The sequence below is a fragment of the Carcharodon carcharias genome, chromosome 6 (assembly GCF_017639515.1).
Source record: "Carcharodon carcharias isolate sCarCar2 chromosome 6, sCarCar2.pri, whole genome shotgun sequence".
NCBI lineage: Eukaryota > Metazoa > Chordata > Chondrichthyes > Lamniformes > Lamnidae > Carcharodon > Carcharodon carcharias.
Genome location: NC_054472.1, coordinates 38,056,979 through 38,084,690, shown reverse-complemented (window position 1 = coordinate 38,084,690; position 27,712 = coordinate 38,056,979). Strand labels below are relative to the sequence as shown.

At 43.5% G+C, this 27,712-nt stretch overlaps 1 protein-coding gene and 1 non-coding gene across 2 annotated transcripts in view; one reads left to right on the top strand and one right to left on the bottom strand.

The window, feature by feature from the left end:
• The first annotated feature begins 1,148 nt into the window (after nucleotides 1-1,148).
• Nucleotides 1,149-27,712, top strand: part of dpys (dihydropyrimidinase) — a 118,325-nt gene continuing 91,761 nt past the window's right edge. Inside the window, exon 1 of the mRNA XM_041189985.1 lies at nucleotides 1,149-1,400. Within this exon, the coding sequence (XP_041045919.1) occupies nucleotides 1,149-1,400 (252 nt within the window). The remainder of the gene's footprint in view (nucleotides 1,401-27,712) is intronic.
• LOC121279495 lies at nucleotides 2,059-2,170 on the bottom strand. The gene has a single exon (XR_005943423.1). It is a non-coding gene; the product is annotated as a U5 spliceosomal RNA (small nuclear RNA).

Here is a 27,712-nt window from a genome sequence, read left to right as displayed (position 1 = left end):
CCTGCATGGACTACAGCAACTGGGTCCTCCCCCTCCCACTGCAAGTTCCTATCCAGACCTGAGCAGTTGTCCCGTACTCTAGCGCTGGATTTGATTGAATAATTATTAAGGATATGTGGACACATGACCTTTAGAAGACAGTGGCAAAATGGAAAAGTGGATGTGGTGTAACCCTGATAATAAAGAATGGGATAAAGATCATTGAAGGACTTCTAGCTCAGAGGATCATTAAGTTTGGGTGGAGCTGAGAAACAACATGGGCAGAAAACATAGCTGGGAGTAGTATATACAGTCTTCCTAATGGTAGTTGTAGTGTTGGGAAGACTGTAAACCGGGAAAATAATCCAGTAATCATCTTCATATACACTGAACAAACTACATTTGCAGCACTCCTTTGAAGGGCCAAGATTGCTTTCTAAATCACTTCTTCAAGGAACCAAATAGGGATTAAGCTATTATAGATCTGATATTGTACAAAGAAAAGGGGTTAATTATTAATCTTATAGTAAAGGAACCTCTGGGGAAGAGTGATCATAATGTAATGGGCCCCCTTTATGAGTTAGAGTGTAATTTAGTTAAGCCTGAAACTAAGGTCTTAAATTTGAATAAACCATGCAAGTATGAGGGCACAAAATTGACAAAGAAAGAAAACAAAATGAGAGTAATGAAAATTTAAGTAAAAACACATTGTAAAGTTCGCAGTTGATATCCACTCCCGCTCAGTCGTTTTCTTCTTTAGCGAGGGCGCATATGCAACGCGACGTGCGAAATGCACAAGCGCAATGAAGCAAATTGACCGCGCGTGCGCACTGGAGCACAAAATGATGCAGGCACATGGTCCGACATGAAGCGCACATTGGAAACGGCGCATGCGCAATGAGCATGCGCGCTCAGACATGCGTGCTGAGGTACGATTGTAAGTATACGGATTGTCAGTCAGCGCGCGCATTTGTGCAGGGGCAACGCTGATGTAGGTGGTGCGCACGTATGCAAATACGGACGCGGCACGGGGAATGCGCATGCGCGGTCGATAATTACCTGTTAATTATACACTCGCCGATGTGGTATTTGACAGATGGGACCGAGTCAGTGAAGCAGGTTCAAGTGTAGCACGGCCCGCCAGTCAGTCCCTGCGGATTGAAGTGACAATGAGCGCTGGCAGTGGTATCCTGATTCGGGGTGGGAAGGTGGTGAATGAGGACAGCTCGTTTCTTGCTGATGTTTATATTGAAGATGGGCTGATCCAGGCTGTGGGCATCAACCTGCCGATCCCAAAATGCGGGAGAGTGATTGATGCCACCGACAAACTGCTCCTGCCAGGGGGCATCGACACCCACACTCATATGCAGTTCCCTTTCATGGGGTTTCAAGCCGTGGATGATTTTTATCATGGAACCAAGGTACATTTTTTTCCCCCCCAAAGATAAACTTTATTCATAAAAATGTAACATTGCATTCCACAACAGTTCACATTGGATAAAAGCAAAATGCTGCGGATGCTGGAAATCTGAAACAAAAACGAAAATAGCTGGAAAAAACGCAGCAGGTCTGACAGCATCTGCGGAGAGGCATACAGTTAGCGTTTGGAGTCCGTTTGACTTTTATTAAGAAAGTGAATTTGTCACCAAAAATAATCAATAAAACAAAAGCAAATTACTGAGAATCTGAAATAAAAACAGCAAGTGCTGGGTAAACTCAGCAGGTCTGGCAGCACCTGTGAAGAAAGAAACAGTTACCAAAAAAATCACTCCACCTATGAGTGAACCGATTAAAAATGACTGAAAATGGCTTTAAAAAAGTAAACAGAACCATTTAATAGTTCCGATGAAGAGTCATACGGACTTGAAACATTAACTGTACTCCTCTCTGCAGATGCTATCAGACCTGCTGAGTTCAAATTGGATATTACTCAGAGTGCCATATAGCTCTTTCAAGTACAAACATGGTTCCATCAGTTTCAGATGAAGTTACATTGTTTCATAGTTTGCCATTGTGAGATTTGAACTCTTGATCTTGGGGTTACAAGCCCAGTACCATAACCACTTGGCTATTTAGGCCAAGCCACAAAGCAGCGCAACAAAAAATTAATTTAAACTCAAAATGCTCCTCTCCACAGAAATCTTTAGTAAAAGGCGAAAGATTTATACGATCTGAAGAGAAACCAGAGTCTCAAGTTCTTGGTGCCTCATTACAATTGTAATTACACATGAAACCAAGGCACGACTCTACATCCAAAAGTTTTATTGTACTTTTTAACATTGTCTGTCACAGTTTTTCATTTGTACGGCTCACTTATACTTTATGATCTTGTTGATGGATTAATCTTAAGATATTTTCTTGAAAATTTCACCTTTTAATTCTCAAAAAAATTTGGGCTGTGAAATTAATGAGATCAACGCAAAGTTTTAACGCTCCAAAAATTTACTTGAGGTTGCGCAGTGACAGTTTACCTAAGTTTTTGCTATACATGTTAACATTTTCATGAACGTAAATCCTTCATAACTGGCACTATCTGGCAGGGTAATATAAGTTTTTTTTTTAAATGAAGTATTCATTGGTGTATTTGAGAGTTAACTGGATGCAGTTTTGTTAATTTAGCTGAAAATGAATTTGTCACCAAAAATAATCAATAAAATAAAAGCAAATTATTGAGAATCTGAAATAAAAACAGAAAGTGCCTGATAAACTCAGCAGGTCTGGCAGCATCTGTGAAGAAAGAAACAGTTACCAAAAAAATCTCTCCATCTATGAACTGATTAAAAATGACTGAAAATGGCTTTAAAAAAGTATGCAGAACCATTTAATAGTGTCAATGGTGTACGCTCGCCACAAGTAGTAAAATTGATATGAAGAAACTTAACAGGGGCCTGATAGTGCCTAATGAAAATTTGAAGGTCCTTCTCCAATTGGCCAAATCTCTCAATTTCCACCTGGGGAATGAGTTTTGTGGGCAAATTGAATCTTGAATCAGTGTTTAAAAAAATGCAGAAAACACAATTTTATTTGTTTCTGGGCTGTTTGCCTTGATAGAATTACACAATTACAAAACAGAAACAGGTGGTTCAGCCCAACCAGTCATTTATCTCCACGCTACCAATGGTCCTAATCATGTGTCTGCACTGTTGCCATACCCCTTCTTGTCCTCTCCTTCATTATCTAACCTGTTCATAAACCGTTGCACAATCACTAACTCTAATGATGTATTTCGCAGTCTCTCACAACCCGCTATAGAAAAAGGTTTCTCTTGCTCTCTTTGTCCTAAATCTTGTACATTTAATTTTGTATTAATTTTCTCTTGTTCTAGACTCACCCACTCACTAGAAATAGTCTGTTTCTGCCTGCAGTTCCATCTTTTCATAATTTGAACCACCATTTAATCTTCTCTGTTCCAACAAAACAGTCCCATTTTTTCAAATATTTCTTTGTATTTCTTCATACTAGACATCATGGTTGTGAATTTCTCCCTTTTGTCTCAACATGTTGATCCCAAAACTACACAGTTTGTGCCGTCTCATCCATTTGTCCAGGAAAATCCTATAGATCTGCCTGTCTCAGTATTCGCCTACTTTGGTCATCCAAACAAATGCAAATCTATACATGTTTTATTCACCGGCTTGATCAAATGGCACCAATAATATAAAAGCTAGTTTTTCACTCAAAGAATCTGGTTGTTAAACCACTGCCACGCAATTTTTTGATACCTTTCCACTGTTAATTCCCAATATGGCTGCATACCTAATGCTGCAACTTTATTTCTCGTTCCCACCCACAAAATCTGTTCCCAGATGTCATGATGTGCTTTATATCAAATAATCATTTTTAATCCACTGGCTGGAAACCTGAATGGAACTTTTAAAAACAGACTTTAAAAAAATGGAGCCTAAGGTGATTTAAACTCAGCCCAAGATGGCTAACCCCAATGTGCAATCCTACATGTTCCACTTTTCAATTCATCGGAGTAGAGTCAGTCCGTCTGCAAAAACGATCAAAGACAATGACTTCCGGGGAGTGTGAAGGACTCAAGTCTCATGTCTTATGAACAAGGCATCTATGGCAATCATCTGAGGCATTCAATTATCACTTGGACAATGGGACTCTAGCTAAGTTAGCTTCCAGCCATGAGCTAATCAAGTCAGCTTTGGGATACATGGACAATGTCTATTTTTCAATTCACCTAGCAGTTGGAGAAGGAAGGTCACATGACAAGCCAACTCTTTGTATATTTTAAGCGCATGTTTTCTCAGCAGAACTGAGAACAAGCAGCCAATGGAGAAGTGGGGTCTCTCCTGCCTCCTTTATTTCTCCAACCCACATGGTCAGCTTCAATTCCTGTTTGCTGACTGTGATCATTCAGGGACATCCCTGCTGCAGATTTCGTAAAAGCAGACAAAGAACAAAAACTCAGTCATCGACATCTTTAAATCAGAATCACCGAGACCATTGAATTCAAGTCAGCCGAGTCACCAAACCACACACTTCTACATTTTTTTAAGGATTCTAATTTGGCCAACCTATCCCTCCTACCTCTTTGTCAAATTCAAGAAAACCTGTCCGATTGGTTCTTTTATGATCACAGTGCATAAATAATTAAGTACTCACTGAATTAGCAAGTATATCCTTTTCAAACCAAAAAAACCTGTTGCAGTCAAATGAGGAGAGGGGAAAGAGGGGAGCCATTTCATCTCTCCTCACCTGGATGTAATATCTCCCTCTCTCTCTCTTCCCTACTCTTTCTGCGTCTCTCTCCCTGAGAGGTCATCTCCTCCCCCCATACCCTCTCCATCCTCAGTGTATCTCTCTCTTCCTCCCCCTCTCTCTTTCTCACACACACACTAAAACTACTCTCGCTCATTCACAGGCTCACTCACTTTCTTGCTCACTCGCTATCTTGCTGTCTCACACTCACTCACACACTCACTCACACAGACACACTCACTCTACCCTACTTAGCCCCCAGCCCCTTCCCCCTCTACTCTTCACCCATCGGGTCCCCCTACTTGCAGGCTACTTGTGTCATTTCAAAAGCATGTTTGCTTGCTGCCCCCATGTATTTTGAACCCTGTATTGGAGGGGAGGAATGGTACTGTGTTTAGTATAATGAAATATGCTGTACTAAGTCACACAAAGGATTGGCTGTATTAGTGAAAAATGTGACATTGATTTTGTGAAAGAAGTCGAGGAGTTTGCTATAATGACAGCATAATGACGGTTACCAGCAACTACACAAAGATTGAGTGAAATCAAAGAGGCTCAAAAATCAGATCAGGAATGTAAGCAGATCAGAGAATTTTGTATTTGAAGATGGCTAACATATAGACCACAGTCCTATCTTGAGACCATATTTCGAACAGAGAGCACATCAGAGAGTGATTGATGATTCACTGGTATACGACGATAGACTAGTTATCCCAAGAGCATTGAGACCTTACAATCACAGAATCACAGTGCAGAAGAGGCCCTTCGGCCCATCGAGTCTGCACCGACACGTGAGAAACACCTGACCTACTTACCTAACCCCATTTACCAGCACCTGGCCCATAGCCTTGAATGTTATGATGTGCCAAGTGCTCATCCAGATACTTTTTAAAGGATGTGAGGCAACCCGCCTCTACCACCCTCCCAGGCAGCGCATTCCAGACCACCACCACCCTCTGGGTAAACAAGTTTTTCCTCACATTCCCCCTAAACCTCCTGCCCCTCACCTTGAACTTATGCCCCCTTGTGACTGACCCTTCAACTAAGGAGAACAGCTGCTCCCTATCCACTCTGTCCATGCCCCTCATAATCTTGTACACCTTGATCGCCCCTCAGTCTTCTCTGCTCCAAAGGAAACAACCCAAGTCTATCCAACCTCTCTTCATAATTTAAATGTTTCATCCCAGGAACATCCTGGTGAATCTCCTCTGCACCCCCTCCAGTGCAATCACATCCTTTCTATAATGTGCCGACCAGAACTGCACACAGTACTCCAGCTGTGGCCTCACCAAGGTTCAAGACAACTCCAACATGACCTCTCTATTTTTGTAATCTATGCCTCGATTGATAAAGGCAAGTGTCCCATATACCTTTTTCACCACCCCACTAACATGCCTTCAGAGATCTATGGACACACACGTCCTTTTGTTCCTCAGAACTTCCTAGTGTCATGCCGTTCATTGAATACTTCCTTGTCAAATTACTCCTTCCAAAGTGTATCACCTCACACTTTTCAGGGTTAAATTCCATCTGACACTTATCTGCCCATTTGACCATCCTGTAGTCCAAGACAATCAATCTCACTGTTAACCACCCGGCCAATCTTTGTGTCATCCCCAAACTTACTAAACCTACCCCCCACATAGTCATCTATTTCGTTTATATAAATGACAAATAATAGGGGACCTAGCACAGATCCCTGTGGTATGCCACTGGACACTGGCTTCCAGTCACTAAAGCAGCCTTCTGTCATCACCCTCTGTCTCCTACAGCTAAGCTAATTTTGAATCCACCTTATCAAATTACCCTGTTTCCCATGTGCATTTGTCTTCTTTATAAGTCTCCCATGTGGGACCTTGTCAAAGGCTTTGCTAAAATCCATATAAACTACATCAACTGCACTACCCTCATCTACATACCTGGTCACCTCCTCAAAAATTTCAATCAAATTTGTTAGGCATGACCTCCGTCTGCCAAAGCCATGCTGACTATCCCTGATCAAACCTTGCCTCTCCAAGTGGAGATAGATTCCCTCCTTCAGAAATTTCTCCAATAGTTTCCCCACCACTGACATGAGACCCACTAGTCTGTACTTCTTTGGCTTATCTCTCCAACCCTTCTTAAATAGCAGAACCACATTAGCTGTTCTCCAGTCCTCTGGCACCTCCCCCGTGGCCAGAGAGGAATTAAAAATTTGGGTCAGAGCCCCTGCAATCTCCCTTGCCTCCCTCAGCAGTCTGGGACACAAATCATCTGGACCTGGAGATTTGTCCACTTTTGAGCCTGCCAACACTTCCAATACCTTGTCACTACCTATATCAATTCGCTTAAGAACCTCTCAGTCTCTCTCCCCAAGTTCGATACCTTCATCCACATTCTCTTGGGTGAAGACGGACGTGAAGTATTCATTCAGCACTCCAGCGATGTCCTCTGGCTCCACCCATAGATTGCCCCCTTGGTCCCTTTTGGACTCTACTCTTTCCCTGGTTATCATCTTCCCATTGATATACTTATAGAATATCTTGGGATTTTCCCTACTTTTAGCAGCCAGAGCTTTCTCATATCCCCTCTTTGCTCCCCTAATTGCTTTCTTAAGCTCCACCCTGCACTGTCTGTACTCCACTAATGCCTCTGCTGATTTTTTTCCCTTGTATTTGCTAAAAGCCTCTCTTTTCCTTCTCATCATACCCTGAATATCTCTGGTCATCCATGGTTCTCTGGGCTTGTTACTCCTTCCTATCACCCTGGAGGGAACATGTTGAGCCTGTACCCTCTCCATTTCCTTTTTGAATGCCCCCCACTGTTCTTCTGTAGATTTCCCCACAAGTAACTGTTCCCAGTCTACCTTGGCCAGATCCTGCCTTATTTTACTACAATCCACTCTCCCCCAATCCAAAACATTTTTTTGCAACTTGTCTTTTTCTTTGTCCATAACAAACTTAAACTGTACCATGTTTTGGTCACTATCACTAAAATGCTCGTCCACCACCACCTCAGCCGCCTGTCCGGCTTCATTCCCCAGAATTAGGTCCAGCAATGCACCGTCCCTTGTTGGACCCTCTATATATTGACCTAAAAAGTTCACTCCATCGAAGTCCTTAGCACTATGTCTATCCCAATTAGTGTTGGGAAAGTTGAAATCACCTAATATAATTGCCCTATTGTTATTGTTTTTACACATCTCCTCAAATTGTGCACATATTTATTCCTCAATTTCCCGCTGACTATCTGGGGGTCCATAATAAACACCTAATAATGTGATGGCTCCTTTTTTATTCCTAAGCTTTACCCACAAAGCTTCATTTGATGCCCCCTCCAAGATATCATCTCTCCTTACTGCAGTAACGGACTCCTTAACTAATAATGCAACGCCTCCTCCTCTTTTACCCCCTCCCCTGTTTTGCCTGAAGATTCTATATCCCGCAATGTTGAGCTGGCAATCTTGCCCTTCCCTCAACCACATCTCATGTGGCTAATATATCACAATTCCACATGTCAATCCTCACCCTTAACTCATCCGTTTTACCTGTAATACTCCTGGCATTAAAGTAGAGGCCTTACCTTGCTTCCTTGAAGCTTATTGCAGCTGGACTCCCTCTGACTTGATTGTTTTGCTGTATTATGATGTGTCCCTATTCTGCTAAAATTCTGTGTCCCCTCCCCCTGCCGAATTAGTTTAAACTGCTCCCAACAGCACTAGCAAACCCGTCCATAAGGATGTTAGTCCCGCTCTGGTTCAGATGTAGACCATCCTGCTTGTACAGGTCCCGCCTTCCCCAGAAATGGTCCCAGTGATCCAGGAATCTAAAACTCTCCCTCCTGCACCAACTCTTAAGCTACATATTCATCTGTGCTTTTCTCCTATTTCTGAGCTCGCTAGCTTGTGGCACTGGGAGTAATCTAGAGATTACAACCTGAGAGTTCTTGCTTTTTAGTCTACTGCCTAACTCCCTGAATTCTTGATGCAAGACTTCATCCCTCTTTCTACCTATGTCATTGGCACCAACATGTACCTTGATCTCTGCCTTATCCCTTCAGGATGCTCTGCAGCCGTTCAGTGACATCCCGGACCCTGGCACCGGGGAGGAACCATACCATCCTGGAGTCACATTGACGGCCACAGTAGCACCTATCTGTTCCCCTGACTATAGAATCCCCTATTACTATTGCTCTTCCTCCCTTCCTCCCCTCCTGTACAGACAGGCTGCTTATGGTGCCAGAACCTTGGCTCTGTCCGCACTCTCTGGAGGAACCAGCGCCCTTATCAGCCTCCAAAACAGAAGACCGATTTGCGAGCGGGACCTCGGCGGACTCCTGAACTACTTGCCTGTTTCTCTTGGACTGCCTGGTGGTCACCCATTCCCTTTCTTCCTCAAGTCCCTTCATCTGCGGTGTGACCACCTCTCTAAATGTGCTATCCACAATGCTCTCAGACTCACGGATGCTCCACAGTGTCTGCAGCCATCGTTCCAGCTCTGAAACCTGAGCTTCCAGGAGCTGCAGCTGGGCACACTTCCTGCACACATGCTGGCCCCGGGCACTGGAAATGTCTCCGGCTTCCCACATGGAGCACGAGGAGCACACCACTGCTTTGAGCGCTCCTGCCATGACATATCCCTTTAAATTAAACCTTTTAAGTCAATTACTCTAGGGCCCTTCTTTCCTGATCCTCGTTACTGTAGAGCATACAAACTGCAAACCACAAAAAGACCTTAAACTATAAGCAATTATAGTAGTAAATACCTTACCCAGTACTTACCAGTGATTCCTTTCCCTTGTAGCCTCTACTGTTGCGGCACACTCTGAAGATTTAAGAAGTTGGATAGCAAGGAAAGAATGCAAAGAGCGCCTTGTCCCCTATGCACCGAATTCCCACTTTGCACCAAATTCCAAATAACCACTCTGGCTGTGCCCCACTCAGGATGTGCTCGCTCTCCTGTTCATGTGCATGCTTCTAGATAGTCCCTTTCTTAAATAGAGCTGACTTGACTCACCACTAGTTAAGCTTCAAATAGTAATTAACCCCTATTCAGGCCCTAATCAGGCTTCAGGTGATTGACAGTTAATTGTCGCACAGTCAGCTGAGTCAGCTACCTTACCAACCTTTTAACTAGACTACTGAACTTACAAAAAATTAAAGAGAAATTATGCCTACATCAAGGTCATTTCGGTATTATCAAACACAGAGCCAGATCACAGTATTCAGGTTGGTAGCAGGGTCTCTCAAAGTCATTGGAAAAAATGATATCCAGATATATCACATGTACAGTTCACAGGCAGGAATCAAAAGCATCACTAATGTCATCTCCTTTCCCTACAAGGCCACAGGAACACCTAGGACTAGATTTATTTGAGCATAGAGGGAAAATGTTCATAATAATAGATTACGGCTCGAGGTGGACTGAAGTGAAACAGTTACATGGTCACATTTCAGAAGCAGTGATGATGTCATTGAAAGAAATTTTTGCAGTCAGTGGGTTCCCTCATATTGTGAAATCAGATAACGGTCCACAATTTGTGAACATAGAGTTTCAAGTGTTTACGGAATTATTTAGAACACTTCAGATGAAGAGTCATATGGACTCGAAACGTTAACTGTATTCCTCTCCGCAGGTGCTGTCAGACTTGCTGAGCTTTTCCAGCTATTTTTGTTTTTGAGATGAATGAGAAGGCCTTATTCCCTACAAACAAGAGGAAAGTGAAGCACAGTAGGTTAGTGAAGGCACCACAACTCTTCTTGGTATAAGAGAATAAAGCAGAGGTAGGAGAGAGAAGAGAGAACAAGAAGAGAAGATGGAGAGAGAAAGAAAAACAACATATATTTCAAAGCACTGAAATGTTCAGAATGTCTGGGAGACTAAAGCATTGGGTTACCAGGAACATCAGAGAACGTTGAAGTCTAAACAAAAATTTGGGGGGAGATGTAGTATAATGGAATATGTTAGAGTAAGACCCACAAAGAATTAACTGTAATAGCCTGTGATGTCATAGAAGGAAGTGACATATACTCATGTGACCTGAGAACTTGGAGAAAGCAGCCTGGAAAGAAGTTAGTATAAGGAAATGTTACTGTAAATATGTTATAATAAAGTTAATGTTTGCAGCTGGGAGTGTTTGGGAGTTATTGAAACTACTTCAACCCAACAGCACAATAATATACTGGTGAAGGGGAGAGGATTTTTAAGGTTAAAGCTGAACTCTGTGAACTGGGAGTGAGGGCGTACTTTTAATAAGGAGAAGATTGACTATTGGGGAATTGAGGTTTCGAAATATGGATTCATTCAATTGTTGTTTATTTTCTCTACAATATTTTTTGACTTGAAAATGATCAATTCTGGAAATAAATTATCCAGAAGCATAAAAACAAAAAACTGCGAATGCTGGAAATCCAAAACAAAAACAGAATTACCGGAAAAACTCAGCAGGTCCGGCAGCATCGGTGGAGAAGAAAAGAGTTGACGTTTCGAGTGCTCATGACCCTTCAACAGTTCGGAAGGACAAAATGTGGGTGCAGCTAAGAAACAACAAGGGGCAGTAGTAGGAGTTGTTTATAGGTCACCGAACAATAGTAGTAGTGTGGGGCATGGCATTAATCAGGAGATTAGAGAAGTATGTAGCATGGGTGACTTTAATCTGTGTATATACTGGGTAAACCTAATGAGTACTGATGCAGTGGAAGATGCGTTTCTGGAGTGTGTAAGGGATTGTTTTCTAGAGCAGTATGTTGAGGAACTGACTAGAGAGCAGGCTATTTTAGATCTGGTATTATGTAACGATAAAGGTCTAATGGATAATCTTGTTGTAAAAGAACCTTTAGAAATTAGTGACCATAATATGATAGAATTTTACTTTATGTTTAAAAGTGAGGTATTTCAATCTGAAGCCAGGAACTTATGAAGGTATGAGGGGCAAATTGGCTGAGGTAGATTGGAAAAATACATTAAAAGGTATGATGGTACATAGGCAATGGATAGTCTTTAAAGAATTATTACATAGTTTACAGCAATTATACATTCCTTTAAGGCACAAAAACCCAAAAAGAAAAGTCAGTCAACCCTGGCTAACAAAGGAAATTAAGGATTGTATAAGATTAAAAGAAAAAACCTAAAAATTTGCCAGAAACAGTAGTTAACTGCAGGATTGGGAATGTTTTAGAACAGAGCAAAGGAAGACCAAGAAACTGATAAAGGGAGAATAGAATTTGAATGTAAGCTAACAAAAAACAGAGTTTTTGGACTTCAAAAGCTTCTATAGGTACGTAAGAAGAAAATGTTTGGCTGAGACAAATGTGGGTCCATTACAGGCAGAATCAGGAGAATTTATAATAGCGAACAGAAAAATGGCAGAGAAGCTAAATGATTACTTTGTGTCTGTCTTCACGGATGAAGATACAAGAAATCTCCCAGAACTGGAGAGCCAAGAGACTTGGGAGAATGAGGAATTGAAGGAAATTTGTATTAGTCAGAAGGTCGATTCTGGGTATGGAGGAATCTTCTTATGAGGAGAGGTTGAGTAGGTTAGGCCTGTACTCATTGGAGTTTAGAAGAATGAGAGGCGACCTTATTGAAACACGTAAGGTTCTTAGGGGCTTTTATTTGGAACTGCCTTGTATTTGCAGATGCAAATTAGCTTCCTTTAATCCCTGAGGAATAGTTCTACAAAGTTTCTTCTTCCACCATAATAGTAAGTTGTACAAAAAACTAAAATATTTGTTCACTTTCCATCCTACTTTATTCATTTTTGACTAGTTAACTTTTTGGAATGACGGTTTGTTGGACCCAGTAGATCAGGATCCATCATGTCCTGAAGAATGTTCAATTATCTGTATTTATGCCCCCAGCTTTCTACCTGTTCCTAAGTTTATATTTATCCAGCTCTTTTTCAAAGCAGATCATTGATGAAATGTGAGCTGCTTTACCTTGTGCCCTATTTCAGAAGTTGATGACTCAGATGGTAAAAACATGTCCCCTTATTTACCTCTTGCTAAGGGGATATTGATTCTGGCTGATGTCCTTGAGTTGTGCGACAAAGCTCAAGTTAATTCATCTGTTTACAATTATGTTCTGATGCCTCTCAGCATTTAAAACTTTTCAATAACATTTTCTTTCAATTGCTTTTCTAATGAAAACAAGTTCTGTTTTCTCGTCTGCCTTTATTACATTACTAGAAATTGTCCTAGTTGCCATTTTCTGAACTTTCTCTAATTCATTGATGTTGTTTTGCAGAAATGTTGCTCACAACTGCACACATTGGGATAAATTTTACAACTAAGTACTCCCAATGTAAAACTTTGCAAATACAACAGGTCAGAAGATGGTGCAGGGGTTGGGTGCAGAGGTCATCGTGTCCCATTTCCAGTTAATTTGGGAGAGTTGCTAGTTGCACTCATTGACCTCTGCGTCTGATTGTGTTACCTTCAAAGAGCCAGCATGGACACAATGGGCTGAATAGTCTCCTTCTATGCCGTATGATTTTCTGACCCAGCTTCTCATTAAGTAAGATGAATGCTGCGGCTCTAGCTGATCAAATCTGTTGATATTAGAACAGTACTACTGAGGAAAATATTCATAAAATTGGCCCAAAAAATGCTCCTGAAATGAAATATGTGACTGGCCTGCTGCAACCAGCTTCATGTTGACTGGTTACTTTTAGAGATTGTTCAATAATCACAATTCCTTTTTGTCAGTATGTTTTAAAAGTGACCAGTGAAATTAGATTAGAAATAAAACAGTAAGTACTGAAAAAAGTCATCAGATTTGCAGTCCATTATGACTCTTCGGAACTGAACAGGTTAGGAAGGTGAAGGGTTTTATGCTGTTGAAAATGGGGGGACAGTTGGGTGGAGCAAAAGTGAAGGATCCTCCCTGAAGAAGAGTCACATTGGTGTCGAAATGTTAGGTGGCATTTTCCATGCCCGCTGGCGCTGGGCGTGTTCGGCAGCGTGAGCAGACAATATGGTGAAACCAGTTTATAATTGTCTGCTTTGCTCGTCAATGGCGGGCCACATTTCCTACTGTCAGACATCGGGAATCTCATTGTAATGCATCTGCATGTCATTATTAGCCCATCCTGCCGGAATCATCCCCCATGCTGGGCCATCTGAACATGTCGTAGTGTTTGCACACCAACATGTTTCATAACAGCACATTGAAAAGCACTTGGCAGGCTGCATTTCGGGGAAACACGGAGGTAAGTGCACAGTAACATTGCGCAGCGCTCACGAGGGTCGCCCATTGAATTTCAAGGTTGAGGCGAGTTGCTGGGAAACAAGGGCTGCACTGCGGTTGATGGTGGTGCACAAGCATATGTGGGGCGTGGGGGAGGGAAGCGGCCATGGATTAGGGAAACCTTGTATAAAGTGACCATTCCTCCGCAGCTGAGACAGTTCAGATGCAGCCACATTGACATGCTTGGAGCCAGGTTTCTAGCTTATCTGCCCATTCAAGCAACGCAGAGGCATGGAATTGCCACCAAGTGCTCCTGAGCTTTTCATCCCTCAGGCACAGACTGCAAAGTAATGAGCATTTTAGTGGACTGCAGAACTGTTGGACGACTGGGCACATTATACAATCTCCTTGTGAAAACTGGCCATGGAGCAGTCACTGGAGGCGCTCACAGCATTTTGCAACATCATCATTCAGATTTGGACCAGTCTCCCCCGTGATTCAACCTAACAGCGCAGCTTTGCAGTGCGGGTTAGGAAAATGCCTGAGCTGAGAGCACGGCATGCAGTCCAGTGGGCAAAGCTGCTGCCAATTGGTCAATTGGAGCGGGGCGGAGGACGGTGGAGTTTTGGGCAGCCATGTAGCGTACTAAACTCTGGCAATCCGAATGGCGGCCAGTACTCCCGGGGATGCGTAAAGGGGCCTTCAGACTTAACCAAGAGAGGTTCTTAGTACACTCATGCTAACCCATGCATCTCTCTTTCATCTTGCAGGAGGAGTACATCAAGTGCATGGAGCCTGTGAACTAGCTGTGTACCTTGTGGTGTACAGAGAGCAGAGATGAAGGACAAGAGAGTGACAGAGGTGCCTGTCTGCACAGAGGAAGGTAATGCACTGTCAGTGGGCTGGGCTGGCTGGGTTCCCGCGCACACCGTTGAAGAGCTACAGAAAGCTGATGGTTGTCGGTGCCTAGACATACCCAATGTCTATAGGCCCTGCCTTTCATTCCTGCAGATGACCGAGAACCGCTGTCACTGAAAACTGCGCATGTCTAGGGAACTGGTCGGTCACATCTGCCAGCTGGTGCAGGATTTGGTGCCACAGGGACATAGAGGACATCCACTGCACGTGGGCATGAAAGTGACTGTGTCGTCAGTATTTATGCTAGTGGCTCCATTCATGGTTCCACAGGTGATCTCTGTGGGATATCACAAGCCTCCACCCACAAATGCATCCATGAGGTCATGGACGCCATCTTCGCGAGGGCACACAACTTGGTGCACTTCATCCAGGATCAGGAAAGACAGGATGCAAGAGCAATTGGATTTGCCCGGATCTGGCAGAGGGTGTTATCGACTGCATACAGACCTCTGTTGCAACACGTGGTCAACTACATCAACTGCAAGGGCTTCCTTTCGCTGAATGTGCAGCTGGTGTGCGACCACCAGAAACGCATCCTGCAGGTCTGTGCACGGTTCCCAGGGAGTGTCCATGACTCCTACATTCTCAGTTGGTCACAGATCCCTGACATCTTCCAGGGTTCATAGAGGCTGCCGAGATGGCTCCTTGGGGACATGGGTCACCCGCAGAGAACATGGCTGATCACATGTATGCAGTGGCCTCAGACGCTTCATAGATCTTCACATAGCCTCTGTAAATATTTGACTATTGTCTGTCAAGTGTACCTCAATTGTGCTCTTTGACCAAGGTCATGTCATGATACCGTCTTGCATACACAGTGTTGGAGGCCAATTATGGCGGTAGCAATGGAGTTCAGCCTGTTCAGCAGTGGGGCCATCCAACCAGTGTTGGCCTTGGTGCATTGACATGCTGGCACTATCACCTCACCTTGTACCTTGCAATCTGAGGAGTGTAGCGGACACCCCTTCCTGATGTTCTCGAGCTTGCCTTTGTAGCTCTAGCGACTGAAGTATGACTGAGCAGAGGCTCGTCATCTGACCTGAGCAAATTTTTGGCCTCCAGCAGTCCTCCAAGAGCTGGAGACCTAGGAAGTCCCTGCCTCCACCTGCTGTGAATCAGACAGTATGATGTGCTCACCAGACTGTGATCCCGAGGCTACTCTAAGGCTAGGTCCCTTCGAGATGTGTGTCCCTGTGCTGGTGGAGGGTGTGGGTGAGCGCTATGGTGGGACTTCAATGAAGTTGCCTTCAGATTTTACTTCAGAGATTTCTTCGGGACTTGATTGGAGGCCCTGGGTCGTGGACTTCATCAGCTATTTCTCAGATGTGCCTGCAAAATCAAGGCTAGATAATTAGTGCATGGCTGGGGACTGCAGAACATGACACACCACTCACAGCACAGTTGTCCAATGGATGTTGCGCTGCTGGATCCTCACTTGGTAGGACACTGCCAACTTCACCATCAGCACAGGAATGAGCCAAATCCTCGCCGGCCAGCTGGATGGCTCTATTTTCAAAGTTCGTGAGGACATTAATTTCAGGCATTCCTCCAGCAGTCAGTGACCTCTCCCTCTTGTGTGCCAACTTGGCCTGCATGAATAGAGATTGAGAGTGTGTAAGCAGGACGCCTGCCAGGCCAGATAAGTATGCCTGGCATATGTGGGTGGCGAGTGTTCCCACGGACAGGCTGAGGACAATGAAGGTGTGTATGAGAGAGTGAATGGTGATGTCCCTTGAACTGGCAGTAAATGAGATTCCTGTGAGTGTAAGTTGAGTGATGAGAAGAGTGACTTATCCTGTTGAACGGAGGAGATCATTCATCCTTTTTCTGTACTGGGTGGATGTCCTCTTTTGTCAGGCGTTGGCGCTGACCACCGCTGCCATTGCCTCTCATGCTGGATTAGTGATGCTGCTGCCTATTCTGCGACCAGAGCAGGGATAGAGGACATCTTGAAACGACATAGCATACAGGGCTACGGTCCAAGTGCTGGAAAATGGGATTAGAATAGATAGGTGTTTGGTGGCTGGCACGGACACGATGGGCCGAAGGGCCTGTTTCTGTGCTGTATAACTCTATGACCATGATCGCGGTGGGTCTCCAATGTGTCCAAAAGGCGCTCGAGGGACATGTCATTAAACTGGGGGGGGCTGCAGTCTTCTTTCCTTTTAGCGCCATTTCTTCTTTGTAGCAGTCATGGGCTGGAAGCAGAGAGGTGTGCGCGTGTCTGCACTTTAAATACGGTGCCCAGCGTGATGAAGCAGTGAGGTGATGGCATGGGGGGGCAAGGGTGAATGAGAGTCCGCCTGACATTGAAACAGCGTGTTTCCCAGGAATACATAATTGATGAGATGGGATTGGGACGATATGGCATGAAAAGGCGCCATTGCGGTAAAACATCTCTTTTCCCGCCCACTGCCACACTTAGTGCAAATCTGGGACGATATTGCCCATTAATTCTGTTTCTCTCTCCACAGATGCTTCCAGACCTGCTGAGTTTTTCCAGCAGTTTCTGTTTTTATTTCAGACCTCCAGCATTCGCAGTATTTTGCTTTTGTACTGGTGAAATAATGTTAAGTTTGTTTTCGCTCACTAATTTAAAAAAATGTGATCAGTCAGTAGAGTCCTAGTTATATTATGCAAATTAGATTTGGTTCTGCTCACTCATTTGAAAAATGTGATCAGTCAGTAGAATCCTGTTAGTTAGTTATAACCTATCACCATTTCTTGTCTTTTATGTAGATTTAGGAAGCTTCAGAATTTGTAAGAACAGGAACATTCCAGTGGCTTAATAAGCCTGGCTGTTTTTTCTCAATCAACTCCACCACCCACATTCTCAACCCCTGAGAAGCATATCCAGTTACCTCTTGAGGCTATTTATATTGTTTGATTCAATCATAACTTGTTCCATAACTCTTTCATCCTTTGGTGAAAGGTTCTGCCGGCTTGATTTTTTACTTCTATCCAAATAATAATTTCTGATCTAATCATCTTTATTATTTGACATATTCGGGGAATGGATGATTCTGGTTAATCAAAAATGCTGGTTAATGGGGAGTTACATTACTCTGGACACAAGACAAGATGCAGTATATCGTTCAGACACAATAACCAAAATTGACCCAGTAATTTAACAATTTCATGTAAAACCTAAGAACAACTTTGCAGATTTACAATCTACTGTTAATATTTTTTTTAAACAATGCATTACCTGAACACTGGCAGTAATCACCTTTTTAAAGTAAAAACACTGTCAGAAATGTTGGCTCTGAGAGAATTTCAGTTGGTGGAATACCTGATAACACAAGGTTTACTGTATTAAGTAAGTGCAGCCTGTTTGAGATCACAATGCCACAGGACAAAGCCATCACATTTGGGTGGCTGCTCAAGATGCCAAGCAAATCATCAAAGTAGAATGCACAGCTTTTACATAACGCTTTATCTGATTGCTTAAAAATGTCCTGAAGCACTTCATATTCAAAGAATTATTAATATTCTGCAATGATTGTTGTTATGGGAGCAAATGCAGCACCTAGTTTGCACACAGGAAGATCCCATAAGCAGTTAGACAGGCAGGAAAGATATACTGGCATTGGAGGCAGTCCAGAGAAGGTTCACTAGGTTGATCCCGGGTATGGAGGGATTTTCTTATGAGGAGAGGTTGAGTCAGTTGGGCCTGTACTCATTGGAGTTTAGAAGAATGAGAGGCGACCTTATTGAAACATTTAAGATTCTTAGGTGGCTTGACAGGGTAGATGCTGAGAGATTGTTTCCCCTTGTAGGAGAGTCTAAGACCAGAGGGCATAATCCAAGTAAGCGGATGCCCATTTTGAACAGAGATGAGGAGGAATTTCTTCTCTGAGGGTAATCAATCTGTGGAATTCTTTACCACAGAGGGCTATAGAAGCTGGGTTGTTAAGTATATTCGAGGCTGAGATAGACAGATTTTTAATCAGTAAGGGAACCAAGGATTATGGGGAAAAGACAGGAAAGTGGAGTTGAGAATTGTTAGATCAGACATGATCTCATTGAATGGCAGAACATGGGCCGAATGGCCTACTTCTGCTCCTACGTCTTATGGTCTAGATCCAAACTTCATTCAGCCTTGATTCCAAAATTGATGGAAGAACTGATGAAAACCATCATCTCCATGTTCCTCATCAAGCCAAGTACCACCCTGACTTGGTTGTACATCACCATTTCTTTATTATCACTGGATGTATATCCAGAAATTCCCTACCTGATGACATTATGGGAGCACCATCATCAAAAATGTTAACAGTATTTCAAGGTGAACGTCCTTTTCAACACAGCTAGGGATGGGAAATATATGTAACTATACCAACATGGCCCTTTTCTTGATAATAAATAATACAAAATCACTCTGAATCACCAATTGGGTTGTTCTTGGTAATATTGGGCCGTAACCTCTGAGCTTCCTAGCGTTGGATTTGGGGGATACCCCAAAGATGCGCTGGGGAATCCCCCGGGAAGTCCCCAGATAAGGGTTTGCACAGCAATTGCCCACAGGTACGCACTTCCTTGAGACAATTGGGAACCATCCAAAAGTGCAGTTTAAAGTGCAAACTTTGGATGGTTACACCAAGGTTATATGAAGAGTTACCCAGAAAACGTTAGAAGAATTAAAACTTCTTCTAACATCTGGGTAACTATTGGGAAAGACCCAGACCAATTCCCCCATATGACTCCCCCCCACCGGACTCCCTTGGATGAGTCTTCCTCAAAAATCCAAAGGCTGCCTGGCTGATTTGCCTGCCTCCCAACCGTAAGGTTGCACATGCAACAAAAAGTAGCAGTTAACTAATTGATTAATGGCCTGAAAAGGCCTCTTAATTGTCGGCGGCCGTGCTCCTGACTGTCTTTTGGAGCTGCCGACTGCAATATTGCGTGAGTGCAGCTTGCCCAATGTCATCGTGCGCTATTTCACACTTGAACATGTTGGACGCGTGCCTGCACGCCGAGCGGAAAATTCTGCCCCCGATGTCCAAACCTCCCAGCACCCCACCCCCCAAATTCCGCCCCCCCCATTCCGACCTGACCTCCGAGCACCACCACCACCATCTGCCAAATCCTATCTACTTACCTTAGGCACTTACCTTCTCCCTGGCCTGTTAGTTTCAATTGGACCTTTAAGCTTGCCTGTCTTACGGCAGCTAGTGGTGTAAAAAAGTGGGTGTGTCCTCCTTCATTTCAACAGTGCTGGACCTCAGAGACAGCTGAGTTTCCTGGAAGTTGGAAGGTTGGGCGAGAGAGGCAAGGAAGAAATTTGCCGTCGGTAAGTGTGCATGGAGTGGTCCCATTGATTTGGGGAGAAATTCTGGTTAGGAGGTCTCCCACTCTTTGAATAGTGCCTTGGAATAGTGCAGAAATAAATAACAAGGCCTGGATTTTCCATGTCATAGGGAAGGTGGGACTTCCACCACTATGAAGATTTTGACCCTGTACTGGATAACTTCTATCCTCGTGGTCATTCAAGTTGTTTGGATTTCAGGACTGTTTGAGTCAATGAATCATTTAACCCTGTCACATTCAACTTCCAAAATAATTCGAAGTATACCCTTATTGGTGAAAGCGGTCGTATTTTGTTCAGTATAAGTAAGACTTGACACATGGCAAGGTTTGAACAGTAGTATCAAAGCACAATGGCAGAATAGCAAGAAGGAAATTAGAGTATGGGCATGTGGGTACTTCTCTTCACCTTTGTATGCCAAGCCAACACAGTATGAAGATAAACAGGTGGCTTCACAAATTACCAAAACTGTCTGTTAAAAAGAGTTTAAAAAGGTAGTAAGATAGTCAGCCTCTCTTGAATCCACACATTTTTAGGATAAATGAACTGCAAGGATCTTGCTTGCAGAGATCCATGATGAGATAATTATAAAAGCTATAGATTGTAAAGGCTGAATCTTTACTCTCAAAAATTATTGTTGGAGTTATGCCAGAGGTTAAAAAATTGAGAACAGTAATCAAACCTACCTCGGACCTGTCCACATCAGTTTTAATGGTGGTGTGTTGAGAGGTGGGCAACCAATTTGCTGCTGGAAGCCAGTTGGTAATTTAAATATTGTAATGAGGCTGCACACCAATATTTTAACAGTAGCTTTATTTTTAAGCACAGGTGACTGGGTTTCCTGGGCCTCAGGAAACCCAGCAGCTTAAAGAAGGAGAGAAGAGCTGAATACATGAGCTAAGTGCCTTCAAAGCACTACCTGGGGGCCAGGAAGAGCTGGAGTGCTTCTCTAGGCCCAACAGGCCACCTATAAACAACTTGCTTGATCACCAACAGACCCCTGACACCCATTTGAACTCCCACCAAATTACCACTGGACACCTGCTATTGGGAACTCCTGGAAGACCACTGGACCAACTTTCTCATGATAAGGACCCTGCAGCACTTCGGACACCCCCTCTCCATGATCAGGGCTCCTGGAGCACCATTGGATCCTGCCCAACCCCCACCCCCATGATCCACTTCTCTCACTCTGTCCTCCCCTAGCAATTTGGACCCCCTGTAATCCCATTCTCCCGTGCAGTTCGACCTCAAGCCAACATCCCCCCTCCGCTGCCTGCCCATGATCGATCTCATTTCTTCAAGATGTTTTCATGCTCTCATATTCTGTGATGGCTTCCCACCTGTCAATCAGTCTGTTTGTGAATGGGAACCCCACTTAAAGGTGCCTTGCTGTTCAAGTTTGCAGGACACTTGAGAAACCTGGTCTTCCAGATTTCCTGACCTCCAACCACACCCTCCACCTTTTGCACTGAACTTGCCTCCAGTCTAAAATGCAGACCGAAGTGTAAGCAGATTACAGCCAGTGATCAGTATGATTTACTTTGAACATCACCAGACCCCCAAAATTGAACCATCAATGTTTAAAACAGGCAGTTGTTTAAATCAACCAAAATTTGATAACCATTAGGTATTTGTATAATGTCAATTTCCAAGTTACTGGCTCTAGTGTCTTTAATGATCCAATAATTTTGGGCAGAAACAGCTGTACTTACTAATCACCAGTGTTCCTATTCAGCTATTGGCACAGAACCATCATGTTCCTGAAGCAGCCTTGTGATATTGTATGATTGAAGTACACATGGAAAAACTGCTGCATGCTCTATAAAATACATTTATATTGAAGAAAAGAAACATTTCATGCACAAAATTCTCAGCAGCTGAAATGTAGTATCCTGCTTAGGCATTTGGATTGTTTTAAGTAGCTATTGGGTGAAGGAGTTGAGAGTTGTGTGTGTCATACATACCAAATAAGAACATATGAATTAGGAGCAGGAGTAGGCCACTTGGCCCCCCGAGCCGCTTTCGCCATTCAACAAGATCATGGCTGGTCTGATTGTAACCTCAACCCCACATTTCTGCCTACCCCTGATAACCTTTCACACCCTTGTTAATCAAGAATCTATCTAGCTCTGCTATAAAACTGTTCGAAGACTCTGCTTCTACCGTCTTTTGAGGAAGAGAGTTCCAAAGACTCATGACCCTCTTAGACAAAAAACTTCTCCTCATCTCTGTCTTAAATGAGCGAACCCTTATTTTTAAACAGTGACCCCTAGTTCTAGATTCTCCCACAAGAGGAAACATTCTCTCCACATCCACCCCTGTCAAGACTCCTCAGGATCTTGAAGGTTTCGATCAAGTTGCCTAAACTCCAGTGAATACAAGCCTAACCTGTCCAAACTTTCCTGATACGACAACCTACCCATTCCTGTCAATCAAGTAAATCTTCTCTGAATTGCTTCTAACACATTTGCATCTTTCCTTAAATAAGGAGACAAGTACTGTACACAAACTCCAGATGTGGTCTCACCAGTGCCCTGTACAACTGAAGCATAACCTCTCAGCTTTTGTAATTAATTCTGCTCACTATAAATGTTAACATTCTATTAGCTTTCCTAATTACTTGCTGTGCTTGCATACTAGCCTTTAGTGATTGATGCATTAGGACACCCAGATCTCTCTGGATCTCAGAGCTCTGTAGTCTCAACATTTAGATAATAAGCGTCTTTTTTTATCCTTCCTGCCAAATGGACAATTTCACATTTTCCCACATTATACTCCATTTGCCAGTTCTTTGCCCACTCACTTAACCAATCTATGTCCCTTTGTAGCCTCCTTATGTCCTCTTCACAATTTACTTTCCTATCTATCTTTGTGTCATCAGCAAATTTAGCAACCCTACCTTCGGTCCCTTCATCCAAGTCATTTATATAAATTATAAAAAGTTGAGGCCCCAGCACTGATCCCTGTAGAATACCACTCGTCACATCCTGCCAACCAGAAAAAGGCCATTTATGCTAACTCCCTGCTTCCAGTTAACTAGCCAATGTTCTGTCCATGCCAATATGTTACCCCCCATACCATGAGCTTTTTTTTTCTGCAGTAGCTTTTGAAGTGGCACCATATCAAATGTCTTCTGGAAATCTAAGTACAGTATAAGCTGAAATGAACAGTAGTGTTCTCAAATCTTTATCCATAGCAAATGTGACTCCCTCAAAGAACTCCAATAAATTGCATTAAACTTAATTTCCCTTTCATAAAACCATGTTGACTGTCTGATTGCCGTGAAGTTTTCTAAGTGCCCTGCTATAACATCTTTAATAACAGCTTGTTACATTTTCCTTTTGATAGACATTAGACTAACTGGCCTGTAGTTTCCTGCCTTCTGTATCCCTCCCTTTTTGAATAAAGGAGTTACATTTGCTATTTTCCAATCTAATGGAACCTTCCCTGAATCTAGGGAACTTTGGAAAATTAAAACCAATGCATCAACCATCTCACTAGCCACTTCTTTCAAGAACTTAGGGCGAAGTCCATCCGCAGCTCAAACAATTTGCTCAATACCACTTCCCTGGTGATTGTAATTTTCCAGTGTTCCTCTCTCCTTTCCATTTCCTGATTTAAAGGGATTTCTGGGATGTTATTTTTTTCTTCTGTAGTCACAGAATCACATAGTGCAGAGGGGGCCCTTCGGCCCATGGAGTCTGCGCCGACACATGAGAAACACCTGACCTACCTACCTAATCCCATTTACCAGCAGTTGGCCCATAGCCTTAGACCATAAGACATAGGAGCAGAAATTAGGCCATTTGGCCCATCGAGTCTGCTCTGCCATTCAATCATGGCTGATAAGTTTCTTAGCCCCATTCTCCCGCCTTCTCCCCGTAACATTTGATCCCCTTACCAATCAAGAACCTATCTATCTTGGTCTTAAATACACTCAATGACCTGGCCTCCACAGCCTTCTGTGGTAATGAATTCCATAGATTCACCACTCTCTGGCTAAAGAAGTTTCTCCTCATCTCTGTTCTAAAAGGTCTTCCCTTTACTCTGAGGCTGTGCCCTCGGGTCCTAGTCTCTCCTACTAATGGAAACATCTTCCCCACGTCCACTCTATCCAGGCATTTCAGTATTCTGTAAGTTTCAGTCAGATTCCCCCCTCATCCTTCCAAACTCCATCAAGTATAGACCCAGAGTCCTCAAATGTTCCTCATATGTTAAGCCTTTCTTTCCTAGGATCATTCTCGTGAACCTCCTCTGGACCCTCTCCAGGGGCAGCACATCCTTCCTGAGATACAGGGCCCAAAATTGCTCACAATATTCTAAATGTGGTCTGACCAGAGCCTTATAAAACCTTAGCAGCACATCCCTGCTTTTATATTCTAGTCCTCTCGAAATAAATGCCAACATTGCATTTGCCTTCCTAACTACCCAACCTGCAAGTTAACCTTAAGAGAATCCTGGACTAGGACTCCCAAGTCCCTTTGCACTCCAGATTTCTGAATTCTCCCCCCATTTAGAAAATAGTCTATTCCTCTATTCTTCCTACCAAAGTGCACTTCCCCACATTGTATTCCATCTGCCACTTCTTTGCCCATTCTCCTAAACTGTCTAAATCCTTCTGCAGCCTCCCTACCTCCTCAATACTACCTGTCCCTCCACCTATCTTTGTGTCATCTGCAAACTTAGCCAGGATGCCCTCAGTTCCTTCATCTAGATCATTAATGTATAAAGTGAAAAGTTGTGGTCCCAACACTGACCCCTGCGGAACTCCACTAGTCACCGGCCGCCATCCTGAGAAGGACCCCCCTTATCCCCACTCACTGCCTCCTGCCAGACAGCCAATCTTCTATCCATGCTAGTACCTTGCCTCTAACACCATGGGCTCTTATCTTACTGAGCAGCCTCCTGTGCGGCACCTTGTCAAAGGCCTTCTGGAAGTCCAAGTAGATAACATCCATTGGCTCTCCTTTGTCTAACTTGCTCGTTACCTCTTCAAAGAATTCTAACAAATTTGTCAAGCATGACCTCCCCTTGATGAAACCATGCTGACATTGCCCTATTTTATCATGCACTTCCAAATATTCTGAAGTTTCATCCTTAATAATGGTCTCTAAAATCTTACCAACGACCGAGGTCAGGCCTGTAATTTCCCGTCTTTTGCCTCACTCCCTTCTTAAACAGGGGGGTTACATTAGCGATTTTCCAGTCCTCTGGGACCCTCCCTGACTCCAGTGATTCCTGAAAGATCACCACTAATGCCTCCACTATCTCTTCAGCTATCTCCTTCAGGTCTCTGGGGTGTAATCCATCTGGTCCGGGTGATTTATCCACCTTTAGACCTTTCAGTTTTCCTAGCATCTTGAATGTTATGATGTGCTCATCCAGGTACTTTTTAAGGGTGTGAGGCAACCCGCCTTCACTACCCTCCCAGGCAGCGCATTTCAGACTGTCACCACACTCTGTGTAAAAAAAAGTTTTTCCTCACGTCCCCCTCAAACCTCCTGCCCCTCACCTTAAACTTGTGTCCTCTCGTGATGTGAAGACTGATGCAAAATACCTGTTTAATTCATTTGCCATCTCTCTTTCCATTATCAATTCCTCAGACACACTTTCTACAGGAACACTGCTCACTTTGTTAATTCTTATTTAAATAGCTATAGAAACTCATACTATCCATCTTTATATTACTAGCTAGCTTCCTCTTGTACTCTAATGTTTCCCTCCTTATTAACCTTTGTCATTCTTTGCTGTTCTTTATATTCTTTCCAATCTCTTGACCTGCCGCCTGCCTTTGTGCAATTAAATGCTTTTTCTTTAAGTTTGGTACTGTCTAACTTTTTTGGTTAACAAGGATGGTGGGCTCTCCTCTTGGAATTTTTCTTTCTCATTGGAATGTATCTATTCTGTGTATCCTGAATTATCCCTTTAAATTTCTGCCACTGAACTTCTATGGACCTATCCCTTAACCTCATTTGCCAGTTCACTTTAGCTAGCTCCACTTTCATGCCCTCATAATTGCCCTTATTTAAGTTTAAAATATTAGTCTTGGATGCACTCGTCTCTCCCTCAAAATGAATGTAAAGTTCAATCTTGTTAAGATCTCTGCTACCGAGAGGTGCCTTCACTTTGAGCTTATCAATTAATCCTATCTCTTGCTCAATACCAGGTCTGGTATAGTCTGTCTCTGATTGGCTCCAGAACATGCTGTTCTTGAAACTATCCCAAAAAAATTCTATGAACTCATCTATGCTACCTTTGCCCATCTGATTTTTCCAGTCTATATGTACATTAAAAGCTCCATGATTATCGGCATACCTTTCTGACAAGCTCCTGTTATCTCTTCTTTTAGACTCTGTCTACCAGGTAGTTACAATTAGGGGGCCTGTACACCATTCGCACAAGTGACTTCTTGCTTTTATCATTCCTCATCTCAACCCAAACTGCTTCTACATCCTACTTTCCTGAACTTAGTTCAACCCTCTCTAATGTGCTAAAACCATAATTAATTAACAGAGCCACCCTGCCACCTTTTCCTAACTTCCTGTCTTTCCTGAATTTACCCTTCAATATTCAGGTCCCAATACATCGTCTTATAGCCATGACTCTCTAATGTCCTATGTGCTTCAGGGAATGAAGTCTGTCATCCTTACTTGGCTAAGTGTGACTCCAGTTCCACAGCAATATGGTTCACTCTTCAATGCCCTCTGAAACGGCCTAGCAAGCCACTCAGTTGTAACAAACTACTACAAAGTCACAAAAAAAAAATGAAACCAGATGGACCACCCGGCATCAACCTAAGCACCGGAAATGACAAAGACAATTGCAGCCCTGTCCACCCTACAAAGTCCTCCTTACTAAGTTCTGGGGGCTAGTGCCAAAATTGGGAGAGCTGCCTCACAGGCTAGTCAAGCAACAGCCTGACATAGTCATCCTCATGGAATCATACCTTACAGATAATGTCCCAGACTCTACCATCATTAACCTTGGGTATGCCCTATCCGGCACGCAGGACAGACCCAGCAGAGGTGGCAGCATAGTGGTATACAGTCAGGAGGGAGTTGCCCTGGGAGTCCTCAACATTGACTCTGGACCCCATGAAGTCACATGGCATCAGGTCAAACATGGGCAAGGAAACCTCCTGCTGATTACCATGTACCGCCTTCTGTCATCTGATGAGTCGGTGCTCCTCTACGTTGAACATCACTTGGAGAAAGCACTGAGGGTGGCAAGGGCCCAGAATGTACTCTGAGTGGGGGACTTCAATGTCTATCACCAAGAGTGGCTCGGTAGTACCACAACTGACCGAGCTGGCTGAGTCCTAAAGGACATAGCTGCTAGACTGGGTCTGTGGCAGGTGGTGGAGAACCAACAAGAGGGAAAAACATACTTGACTTCATCCTCACCAACCTGCCTGCCGGAGATGCCATGAGAGTACCGGTTAGAGTGACCACTGCACAGTCACTGTGGAGACCAAGTCCCGCCTTCACATTGAGGATACCCTCCATTGTGTTGTGTGGCACTACCACTATGCTAAATGGGATAGATTTCGAACACATCTAGCAACTCAAAACTGCTCATCCATGAGACGCTGTGGGCCATCAGCAGCAGCAGAATTGTACTC